Source organism: Rhinolophus ferrumequinum, chromosome 21, assembly GCF_004115265.2.
Source record: "Rhinolophus ferrumequinum isolate MPI-CBG mRhiFer1 chromosome 21, mRhiFer1_v1.p, whole genome shotgun sequence".
NCBI classification, from domain to species: Eukaryota; Metazoa; Chordata; class Mammalia; order Chiroptera; family Rhinolophidae; genus Rhinolophus; species Rhinolophus ferrumequinum.
This window is the reverse complement of record NC_046304.1, coordinates 29,673,570-29,686,302: the sequence shown is the minus strand read 5'-3', so window position 1 is coordinate 29,686,302 and position 12,733 is coordinate 29,673,570. Positions and strand designations below refer to the sequence as shown.

The following is a 12,733-nucleotide window of genomic DNA, read 5'->3' as shown; positions in this document are numbered from 1 at the left end:
AGTTGCCTCTATTTCATTTAGTTCCATTTCTGGAGGTTTCTACTGTTCTTTTATTTGGGACTTTTTTTTTTTTTTTATTTGTTTCCTCATTCCAGCTGCTGCTCTGTGTTTGCTTCTGTATACCAGGTCAGATAATTAAGTTCCCAAACCTGTTGCAACAATGTTGCTAACCTTTTTTTGATATCAGAGAGATTATTCATTATGAATTTGTACCAACTAGATAAACAGTTAACCAAGTTTACTATTTCAAGTTCTGAAAAGGCTGCATGATGACCTGAACTTTTCTCCAAACAATTCATGGCTTTTGCATCACAACAATGTACCAGCTCACATGGCACTGTCTGTGAGGGAGTTTTTAGCCAGCAAACAAATGACTGTATTAGAACACCCTCTTTACTCACCTGATCTGGCCCCCAATTACTTCTTTCTTTACCCGAAGATAAAGGAAATATTGAAAGGAAGACATTTTGATGATATTCAGGACATCAAGGGTAATATGACGACAGCTCTGATGGACATTCCAGAAAAAGAGTTCCAAAATTGCTTAGAAGAGTAGACTAGGCACTGGTGTCAGTGCATAGCTTCCCAGGGGGAGTACTTCGAAAGTGACCATAGTGATATTCACCAATGAGGTATGTAGCACTTTTTCTAGGATGAGTTCACGAACTTAATTGTCAGACCTCGTATGAGGTAGATCTCCTGTGTCTCTTGGTCATTGCTGGGTGGCCTTATGTAGTAGGTGCCCTGTGTAGTCAAATTGTGCGGTCTCCCATCTCCTGTGCATGTGTTCCAGGAGTGTCCCTGGTGTGTTGTATGTGTCCTGTTGTAGTTGAGCCTTGATTGCTTTTGGCATGTAAGTGGGTGGGATTGATTCCCAGGCTGACTGTGAGGATTTGCTATGCCCTCAGTGGAGGCTTTGCCCCTGTGGGCTCTTGTGCCTGTTGAGACCCCCCCCCCCTTTGCATGTGCCGCTGTGGGGCTAAACAGTTAGTGCTCTGGTGTGGTCTGAAGCTGGCTTCTGGGTGGTTTGTTTCTGGTGTCTCTTGGGCGGGGTTCCCGTACAGGGCAGTTTCAGCCTTGCCTGTTACCAGCCTGCAGCTCCCTGGTAGGAACCTCAAAGCTGTACGTGATTGGCTGCTGCCTGTGCTGGACCCAGAGACATGTTGGGGTGGCTTTGCTGTGAACTGAGGTGGCTGCCACCAATAGTGTTGCTGAGGCAGCTTGACAGAAGGCCCAGGGTCCCCTAGGTCTATTGCCACCCACCAGCTGCCCATAAGACCCAGCCATTGAAAGAGCCTCCTGAGGTGCCCCTGCAAGGCTGGTTGACCTGATGTTGAGTCAGCACTAGTGTGATGCAGCACTAGCTGAGCAGGGTTGAGTTCAAGGGAATCATGAGACGGTGCCCTGTGGTTTTTACAACGTTAATGCAGATTCAGTTCTTACGTCAGTGCTCCGCCTGTGACCACCATGCCCAGTGCCCTGAGAACACTGCAGCCCGCCACCACCTCAGGCTCACAAAGTCTCGAGCGCTGCCCCCAAGGGACTGCAGTGCAGTTTTTGGTTCACTATCCACCACCGCAGTCTCCCCAGACTGTTGCAGATTGTCCACTGCTGTTAAAAAAAAAACCTGTTCCATGGCTTATGGGGACAGGGCCAGCTGCCCAGGTGCCCACAGTGCCCCTGGCAATGCAGCTTTAGGTGGGAGGGGCAGGGTTCCAGGGAGCTAAGGGGTGTGGTTGGTGATTTCTACAAATTCAGTGCAGACTCAGCTCCCGCACTGGTGCTGGGCCCAGGACCAACCCACAAAAATGCCCCGAGAACACTACAGCCAGCTACCGTCTGTCTCAGGCCTGCCACACCACTGCCCGTCACTGCTTCAGCACAGGTCTTGAGTTACCACCCTCCAGCAAATGTTTCCTGGGCCACCAATAGCACTCTGCCCACTTTAATCTGCAGCCTGTGGCACCAGCTGTGCAGAGGGCAGGAACCCAGGGCATCACCAAGGCAATGCGCACGTGCAGATTCCACCAGACCAATGTAGTCCCAGACTTGGCCCTTTGGGGGAGGGCTTAACCCTGAAAAGATTCCTCCCCCGCAAGTTGCACATGTGCAGGCTCCACACGAGGACAACGGCTCCGATCCCTCCAGTTCCTGTACAAAAGGCACTCAGTTCAGTCTTTTCCCGCACATCCGTGGGCCTCCCGAGCTGCCACTCCTTCCCCCAGAGACCAGGTGAGTGCCAGCCAGCAAGCAAGGCCATGTGTTGTTTCTCCAAGAGGACATCTGGGTTTCCGGCCACCTTCCACCCCACGGGGGAGGGCAGACACAGTCCTCACTGAGTTTCACTGTCAGATGCCATGGGAACTCCTCTTCCTAGACAGGACCCCCAGGCTGGGGAGCCCGGCGTGGGTCTGGCGGTCCCTCCATCTTCAGGGCGGACCTCTGCCACCAAGGTGACCCTCCCAGCATCCAACCTCCCTCTCTGGGTTTGGGGTCAGCCCGTTTTGCATCTCCGCCCCGCCTACCAGTCTCGATGTGGCCTCTTCTTTATATCCTTAGTTATAGTTCTGTTTGGCTACTGTTCAGGTGAATCCTGGTTGATTGTTCTACAATTTATTTGTAATTTTGGTGGGATCCTGGGATGCAGTAGTCTCAGCATTTACCTAATCTGCCATCTTGGATCTCAGTCCTTCTTTAGTTTCTTAATCCCTCTTCCACTTCCTTTTCTTCCTCCACCCCATTTCTCTCTCTCTCGTCTCCTTTTTCTCCTCTTCTTCCTTTCTGTGTCTTCTCTCAGCAACATTTAACAGGGCCCCTTGAGAGTATTATGTGCAAAATGAAACAATTTCCATTTTTTTAAATAATGTTTTTTTCTTTTGATCTTGAAAGTAAAAGATACTCGTTATATACAATTTGCAAAACATGATAAATAAAAAGAAAAAATAGTCCCTGTGCCCCCTAACTGTCCTTGTTGGGATCTAGGAGTGTTTGTTTCCGATTACTCAATAGTTTGTACTGAGTGTCCCCTCCATTCACGCTCCATCTAGAAGCTGGAGAGGCCACAGCCAATCAGACAAGTTCCTTGTCCCGTGGAGCTTACGTGTGCGTGGAGGGAGGTGGACCACAAACATCCAACAAATACGAAAGATAATTTTGGGTGGAAATAAATATTGTAAAAGAAATGAAACGGGGTGTTCTGATAGGCAGGGCGTTGGGGTAGAAGGAAATCTGAGGATTAGAGGAGATGGCATTTGAGCTGGTGTCTGGGTGATGCAAAAGGACCAGGCAGGTGGAGAGCAGGGGAAGAAAGTTCTAGGTAGAGGGACTAAAAAGTACACAGGCCTAGGTGGGGTCGTGCTGGGGTATGTGAGGAGCAGAAAGAAGGCTTTTTGAGTAAGAGGAGCCTTGAATATTATCGTATATGGCAACGGTAAGCCTTTCGAGGGTTTTAATATGGGGGAGTGTCCTGCCTAGGCTTGCAGGCTTAGAATCCCTTTTGGTGACTGTGGGAGGAGTGCATTGCAGGGACACAAATGGAAGGAGGAGAGAAGTGAGGGGGACATGGAGTAGATCATGGGAAGGATCTGCTGGCTTGGATAAAGGGGCATCGTCCAGTTCATTTTTTTTAAGTGTCTGTGATCATAGCATCTATATTTTGTGTTTGTGTCTACATATAGACCTTTTATTGAGTACTTTCCAAGTACCGTGTGTTATGCTAAGCACTTTATTTTTACATACATTATCTCATTGCTTTCTCACGCAACCCTGTGAGGCAGGCTTAGTAGTCTCCATTTGTAGCTGAAGAAACTGAAACTCAGAGAGGTAGATTAAAAAAAAAAAAGAAATCACTGATAGTCCCTGTTCCTTTAAAACAGACCTTATTAAGAAATGGGTGGTATTTCTTTCTGCTCCTTTATTCACAAACACCAAGTTTATAAAATACAGGGGGCAGAGTCAGATTTCAAACCCAAGTCTGACTCACTTCACAGCTTAACCTTAAATTACCCTGTACATTTAAAAATCTTGCAGTGGTGTTAGTTATTGCATGAGCCTCTCCTTATACACAGTAGCTCAGCTTGTAGGTCAGTGATCCATTGCCATGAAGTTTATCAAACAGTCACACACGCATGAATAAGGGTTTGCTGTTAACTCATCTGAAATTGCTATGGGTCCATCAAGTGGCTCTGCTGATCTTGGCTGGGCTCACACTTCTCGGGAGCAGGTGATTTAGGCTGACCCAGACGGGCCAGTCCACGTGCCCTGCAGCCCGCCAGTAGGCTAGACTGAACATGTTTATGAGGACAAACAGAAGTGCTGGGAGAAGCAGCGGGAACGTGCCAAACCCCTGTGGGCCCATCCTCAGCGCAGACACTTATATCTGCCACATGCCAATGCAAGTCACAAGGCCAGCCCAGATTCAAGGGGCAGGCAAACAGACTGTCTGGAACTGCAAAGCCACATGGAACAGGATCCGTATAGATGAGAATGTCGGCCATGCTGCCTTTGCAGAGTGTTTGTTGGACAGGATAATGCGTTCCTGACATAGGAACAGAGTTAGCTAATCAGCCTCAGAGTCCAGAAAGCCCATATGTATCTTTAGGAGGTACTTGTAAGATTTTTATTTAATCTCTATACACATGGTGAGCACTCTTTATTGACCCTATAAGGTACCTACTATCTTCTAAGTTAATTGGCTCCCTGTAACATAAAGAATTCTTAGAAATGGGTGTTTTGTAGTGAAGTCATCCGTGGCCCCTGAAGACGGGTTTTCTTCTAAAAGCAGTGGGTGCAAAGAGGGTAAATGGTGCATTGCAAACTCAAATTATGACCATCTGGAATTCAGGAGGTCATGTCAAGCAAACTGGTTTTGAGGAGGAAAGAAAGGTCTTGGACAAAGATCTGGGATCGAATTTTGAATAAGAAGGAATTTCACCCATCACTTCTAACACTCTGGCCAAAACCAGTTCATTTCTGTTCTTCTCAGCCTTCCTTTATAGAAAATAATGTTCACCAGGTAGCTAATGGTATCTGTCCTGATATTACTGCTGCAAATGTAATGCTTTGTTTATTTAACTGCCTGAGGAGCACATCAGAAAGGTTGGAGGTGCTGCCATTAGTCTTGATGCAGCCATAAATTAAATACACCATAGACTTGAGAGGAGATAAGGACACAGGACACAGATTGCTGCTGTTCTCATTCATTGATGACGTTTAGCTAATCAGCTAATTGAACATGAGATGCTAAATTCTTGTTAAATATATGAGAATAAGAAACATCCTCTCTTCAATTATACAGTATATTTGGAGATTTAGTTTTGCCTAACCTGTGACAAAAGTGGAGGCCAACTTGAAGGTAACTTCTAATCTCTTTCCAGATTTAAATCCTTTGTTCCACCCTTTCCTCCAGAAATCCTCCTTGGCCCTCCTGGAAGTGACTTTCATCAAGATGTGTTTAGAGGCCAGTAAACTTTATTTTAGAGTCTGCATCATGGTATTGAACTTGTCCAACCCGGATCTTTCAAAGAAAGCCTTAGAGAAATACCAAGCTTAGACTTAAGTGATACAGGAGAAAATCACATGATTATCTCAACAGTCTCTAAAAAGGCATTTGAGGAAATTTAATACTTCATTTCTGATTTAAAAAGAAAAAAAGAATTCAGGATAATAGGGCTGGGAGGGTTGAAACTGCCTTCGTTTGTCAAACTGTATGTACTAGGATTCTAGAACAAACCTTCATACTTAAGGGTATGAAGTGTTAAAAGCTTTATCCATTCAAGGCCAGGACAAGCAGGGGTCTCTAGTCTCACCCCTTTTACTCCTCATTATTTTTCAGAGCCTAGCTAATGGAGGGAGGTTTTTTTAAAAGTAGGAATTATAAACACTGAAAGGAAACAACAGCTGTCCCTAGAGGCAGAAGGTAAGATTATTTCCGTAGAAAACTGAGAAAAGTTAGAAATGTTAGACCTGTTAAAACTAATAAGAGTGAAGTGGCTAGATAAAAACTCAGCATTTTAAAACCAGTAGCTTCCTATATATATGCCAGCAATACAACCAATTAGGAAATATAACAGAGGAAATTTACACTAGGGACAACTAGTATAAAACATTTAAGAGGGGGGGCCGGCCCGGTGGCTCAGGCAGTTAGAGCTCCGTGCTCCTAACGCCGAAGGCTGCCGGTTCGATTCCCAAATGGGCCAGTGGGCTCTGAACCACAAGGTTGCTGGTTCAACTCCTCGAGTCCCGCAAGGAATGGTGGGCTCCGCCCCCTGCAACTAAGATTGAACACAGCACCTTGAGCTGAGCTGCCGCTGAGCTCCTGGATGGCTCAGTTGGTTGGAGTGCGGGCTCTCAACCACAAGGTTGCCGGTTCGACTCCCGCAAGGGATGGTGGGCTGTGCCCCCTGCAACTAGAAAACGGCAACTGGACCTGGAGCTGAGCTGCGTCCTCCACAACTAAGACTGAAAGGACAACAACTTGACTGGAAAAAAGGCCTGGAAATACACACTGTTCCCCAATAAAGTCCTGTTCCCCTTCCCCAATTAAAAAAAAAAAGCACCACTACAGTCACCTACATCTTAAAAAAAAAAAAAATTTAAGAGGGAAATTTAGCAAAAAATGTGAAAAGTTAAACTGAAGAAAACTGTAAGGCTTAACTGCTCCGTATAAGAAAACGACCAAAAAAAGTAAAAATGGAGAGTATGCTATTGGTATATTCAATATTTTTAAGATATCAGTTGTCCCCAAGTTAACCTATGGCTTTCATGCAATCTTCATTCAACAACCCCAATAATAATTTTAAATACAACTTAGTAAATGTATTCTGAAATTCATCTAGAAGAATATAAGAATACCAAAGAAAATTTTCTAAAAAGGAAAAATATAAAGCCTTACTGATGTGATTATGTTCAGACATTTGGAAAACATTAAGTAAATTCCCTGCTTATATGCACACAAAAATAAATTCTAGGTGACTCAAATTTCTAAAAATGTGAGTCAATTTTAGTTGTATTAGAGAAAAGTAGAGAGTAATATACATATATATGGACATACGTATGTATATAAACCTGCATGTATACATATGTGTGTATGTAATATATTTTGGGGGTAGAGAAGGTATGAAAGTTAGAAGCCATAATGAGAAGATTTCAAGATATAACTACATTACAATGTAAGCTCTCGCCAATAGTACAAAGTTTTATAAGTTAAAAAACAAACAACAGCATTGAGAAAATATTTCCCGTAGATAAGATAGATGTCTCTAAAGCGTTCTTAGAAATGAATAAGCAACAAAATCTATTTTAAAAGGGGGCAAAAGATATGAAGAGGGTGCTACACAGGAAAAGAAATAAATACCCAATAAACATGTGAGATGTTCAGTCTCACTAGGGACAAGAGAAATGCCAATTAAAACAGTAGTACTATTTGTGTATATCAGGTGGGCAACATTTTAAAAATTAACATTTAATTGTGAGAAAACGCATTCTCATTAATGCTGGTGCAAGTGTAAGTAAATATGACAGTTCAGCAGTACATTTAGAAATATAAAATGTACATGTATTTTGCATGAACAGTACTACTTTTAGGGATCTCTTCTACAAAAACATTCACATACCTAAAAATCCATCCGTTGGAGAATGATTAGGTAAATACTACTCACTCTTTAAAAAGAACAAAGTAGTTCTATTTTCACTAACATGGGAAGTTGTATATGGGATGTTGAAAAAGTTATTGAAGAGATATGGGAAGTTAAGTTACATATGTGTAACAACCAAGGTTTGGAAGGTTCACACGGCAGTTAAGGGCGTCCACCTCTGGGGAGAGCAGGAAGATGGGGCAGGGGAGAGGATTCCGCGTTTGTTAAAAGTTTGCAGTGAGCATCTTTAGTAACTAAAAAGATGTATGTAATGATGCGCTCTTAAATTGAAAACTCTTACATTAAAAATTTTGCAAAGCCACAAGAGGTAGGACAAAATAGTAAAGATCCTCCTCCCCATTACTCAGTGACACTTGACATTTTGGGATAAAGGGGGAAAAATGAGTCCAGCAGAATGAATTTAGTAGGAAATGTAGGTAAACAGGATGGCATGAGGGTAGTTTGGGGAAGAACGGGGCCCTGGCTGTGCTTGTCAGGTCCTTGGCCATTTGCTCTTTGACACTGGGGAAGCCGTTGAGCTCACCTGGAGTCCAGCTCGGTTTTCTCCACTCCGCAAGGAGGACTGACCTACTTCCACTGGAAGAAAGAATGCCAAGGAGGGTTCTGCCTAAATATGAAGTATTATAAGTGTCATTGTTAGAATGTTCATGAATAAATGTCAGAGCCCAGGGTCCCAGAGGGCCGCCATTAAATGAGGAATATTCTTTATAGAAGCTGAATTCTGAAGTAGACACCATGGTGAGGAGAGGGCTGGGGATAAAATAGGTAAAACATGAAAGACCATGAGGTCTGGTAGAGGGTGTGTGTGTGTGTGTGTTGTATAAAGCTTAACATTTGTAAAGCAATAAAGGAGAATATTTTAATATAGCATAATAAACAGAATGCTGAAGTATTACAGTGGAACTTGAAGTAACTTAGAGCCATTAGATTTGGGGAATACTGAGATGCTTCCAGAGGGTAGGAGAAGGGTGCATATGTCTGTGTGAGTGTATGTGTTGGGGGAGGTGAGGTGGACGGCAGTGCTTGTAGCAGTGGGTCATTGGGTAGCTTTGTTATTAAATTCAAAAACAGTTTCTAAAGGGAAAATAAAATCCCCATTGGGCTCAGGTACGTTTCATTTTCTGAGGCCATGTCAAGAGGCATAAGATCAAATCTAGCTTGACACCCTCCAATACAGAACTCAGCAGTGTCCAGAAGCTGGAGCCGAGCTGCAGCTTGGCTAATGAGAAATGTCTGTCCTCTGCCAATGCCTCGGGGGCCCATCTCTTCCTCTTTGGCAAGCCAGAGACAGAGCTCCAAGCAGAGAGGGGACCTGAAAGGTCACCTAGAACATTCATTTTGCAAGCTCCCCACCAGGGCTTTCCAGAAAACAGATGAGCCTCGTTTCACAGTTTAGCTAAAATGTGCTCCAGTGGCTTCATGCTTCAGTCTGGGGTAGGTTTTAATGACACCTACAGTATACACACATTGTCCAATTCCTGGCAGAGGGGGAGATGGGCCAAACAGAGCTGAGCCATATCCGCTCATTTATTCTCTGGGTGTGAAAAGAGCGATTGTAAAATTCAGATGAAACTAGAAGTTAAGAACTCTCCACATAAACATTGTGGTTTGGTATTAAGTTCACGTTCACCTGTGAGACATATTGCCAAACACAGTAAACCTGTTGTTCTGTGGGTGTTTGTGCATTTCAGTGGTTTAGCCTCAACTGGAAGTTAGATCATCTCCATTATATCCTTTCTCATTCCTTAAATATTTCTTGAACCTATCCCCTTCTCACTGTCCCCACTGCTAATCTCCGTGGACGCATGGGTCATCACACCGGCCTGGGAGCTGACCTCCCACGTCCAGTCTTGCCCCCTTCTGTCCATTCCTCACAGTGCCTGGGTCCTCTTTCCAAACTTCAGCTCTGCTTAGCACTTCCGTGCAGAATTCTTCACTGACGCTACAGGTCTTTTCTATCCCCACTGACCACACTTCTTGCACTTACACCTCTCCCGCTCCATCGTGTGCTCTGATTCAGTGCTACAGTCGCCCAAGACCACTTGTAGTTCCTCAAAACTGCAACCCTCTGTGTTGCATTTGTGCCCACATTACCTTTTTTTGGCTAATTACTGTTTGTCTCAAGATGCAGCCACACCAAGTGTCATCTCTAGGAAATGTCCCCTGCCCACCTCTGTGTTATGCACTCTTCCCCCACACTCTAGAAGCAGGTTGACTTCCATCCCAGCACCTTCACTATCTCCGCAGTGGCTAGTTATTGGTCTGATTCCCTGACTCACCTGGAAAACACCTTCAAGGTAAAAACCATGTATTTCTATCTATTGCACCTTGCAGAGTGCCTGACACATAGATGGTCCTCCATGATGTGTTGTAGAAAAGGATGAATGCAGGAATTTGTAAATTTAGTCTGCGAACCAATGTATGTGGGTCCTTGTGGTGCCTGATCTGACACGAGTACAATCGTACTCAGCCTGCTGTGTTCTCAGGATCATGATGCGGATGAAGAAGATAAACAATGTTAGGGTCAGATATATGAGGTCTGACAATTAAGTGGACGAACTCATCCTAGAAAAAGGGCTACATACCTCATTGCTGAATATCACTATGGTCACCTGTGAAGTACTCCCCTTGGGAAGCTATGCACTGACGCCAGTGCCTAGTCCACCCTTCAAAGCAATTTGTGAACTCTTTTTCTGGAATGGCCATCAGAGTTGTCTTTCAATATTTCCTTTATCTTCAGGTAAACAAAGAAGTCATTGGGGGCCAGATCAGGTGTATAAGGAGGGTGTTCCAATACAGCTATTTGTTTACTGGCTAAAAACTCCCTCACCGACAGTGCCGTGTGAGCTGGTGCATTGTCGTGATGCAAAAGCCATGAGTTGTTGGAGAAAAGTTCAGGTCATCTAACTTTTTCACACAACCTTTTCAGCACTTCCAAATAGTAAACTTGGTTAACTGTTTGTCCAGTTGGTACAAATTCATAATGAACAATCCCTCTGATATCAAAAAAGGTGAGCAACATCGTTGCAACAAGTTCGCAAACTTAATTGTCAGACCTCCTACGTCAACTTGAAGACTCTTGCCGCTCATCCTGGACCATCATCAGGTAGTGTCTACTGGGTCTCCCTAGGGTGTTCGTGAATTAAAACCCCTGTGTTGTTCCAGGTCAGCTGTTGCCAGCAAACCGCAATACACCGAGTCCCATTGATCCTGACACCATCCAGGTCCCGGTGGGGTATGAGCCAGACCCGGCAGACCTTGCCCTCTCCAGCATCCCTGGTCAGGAAATGTTTGACCCTCGCAAACGCAAGTTCTCTGAGGAAGAACTGAAGCCGCAGCCCATGATTAAGAAAGCTCGCAAAGTCTTCATCCCTGATGATCTGAAGGTAAATTGGAGCTGGTAATCAGGCTTTGGGCAAACAGAGAGTGGGAGGGTCGAGAGGCAAGTTAAAAGGGTGACCCCGGGAAGATGACACACGCTTGTGAGCAAAGGACTCATGATTTCTGATCCTATTCCTTGGCACGTGATTCTAGGCCAGTTGCTTCCTCTATGGGTGTCTTCTGAAGCACACCTGTCATAGCTTGATAATGCGCAGAAATAAGGAGAAGCAATAAAATGTTGGAGTGGTTTGCAGCCCAGGAAGGAAGCAAACACCCTACTGTCTGCAGGGAAACCCTCGAAAGTCTAATAAAAATCTAACCGGTCTTTCAAGGTTGGAAAGAGAAAGAAAATTACTTGGGAAGGGCTTCTCGACCTCATAGGGTTCCAAGGTTACCTTCCCTTTGGGGATTTATTGACAATTAATTGCTGCCATTTCCCTGAAGGCCTCAGGGAATAACAGCTGGAAACAAGACCTCCCTCCACATTGCCAACCTCGAATGACGAGAGTGGGATTTTTTTTAATGATGCTGGTGGGTTCCCTGCCACTAGTTATGTATGTTTAGTGTTCGCTGTGTATCTCAATCAATGATCACTTGACTATCTCAACAAAAGATTAGTTCCGGGTTGCTTTTTGTCCCCTGCTGTGTTGAAGGGACCCATTATTTATGAAGGAAAATAGATTTACCTTAGGAAGTCAGATACAACTTAAAAGAAAATTATTCTGACACGTTTAGTGATACGTTAGAAAGGAAATTCTTTCCAAAGTGATGCCATGCCCACCAATACCGAATTGGAACCACTTGTGACTAGCTATTGCCTAGAATTTTCTGTGTTTATGCTTCTTTCCAATCATATGGATAACGGAGATAGGATTATATACATTCAAGGCACTGGAACCAGGCATCGTTCGCCGTTTTTAAATTTCCGACCTGTATTTCTCAAACCTAAATATGGTTCAGGCGGAAAGTCACTCCTAGGCGGGGAAAATGGGAGTTTGGGACATTGTCTCGGAACTGATTTAGACCAGTTAGCTCTGCTTTTCATATCTAGAAAGAACACTGGAGGAAAACATACCTGGCAGATTTAAATCACTGCTGTCATCTACATACCTGTGATTATCTTGAGTGATGCAGGATTGTCAAGTGTCAGAGCTGAAAGCGACCTCAGAGACTCATTAGCCCAAGTTATCATTTTGCAGTTGAAGATATGGAAAAGCAAGCAAGGTGAACTAAGGTGAACACTGCTAGGTAGAGCAAGGCCTAGCCTGGTCCCCAAGTCTTTTAGCTTACAAAAAGTTCTCTGGATTATGTTGGCCCTGACAAAGGGCCACACCAGGGGCTCTTGGGGGACAAACCAGTAGCTGTCATCCTGAGGATCAAAAAAGGAAAGTGCATAGTGAAACACCAGAAAATCCCAACCAGTCAGGGAATTAATGGTTAGCCTAAGGTGGGGTGGGAAGGGGGCACTATGGGATTAGGTCCTGGGCAATTAGGTATCTTCTTTCAACCGGACGGTTTTCCTCACGTGTCTTGTTCACCATCCAGTTCTGTGTGGCTTTTAGAGCTTGTCTCTTACACTAAACCTGGGAGTCCGTGCAGTTTGGAATGGAGGGTAGCTTGAAAGGATGACTTCCAGCCAGACCTTCACAGGGTCTCCAAATTTACAAGTTCAAAACAAAGAGCAAGCTTATTTAATA

The 12,733-nt window shown here is 44.4% G+C and overlaps 1 protein-coding gene across 2 annotated transcripts in view; it reads left to right on the top strand.

The window, feature by feature from the left end:
* The window catches only part of HLF (HLF transcription factor, PAR bZIP family member), a 61,039-nt gene that overhangs the window by 40,701 nt on the left and 7,605 nt on the right, over window positions 1-12,733 (top strand). For both annotated transcript variants that reach the window (XM_033090233.1, XM_033090234.1), the window contains exon 3: window positions 10,821-11,041. In XM_033090233.1, coding sequence (XP_032946124.1) covers window positions 10,821-11,041 — 221 coding nt within the window. The remainder of the gene's footprint in view (window positions 1-10,820; window positions 11,042-12,733) is intronic.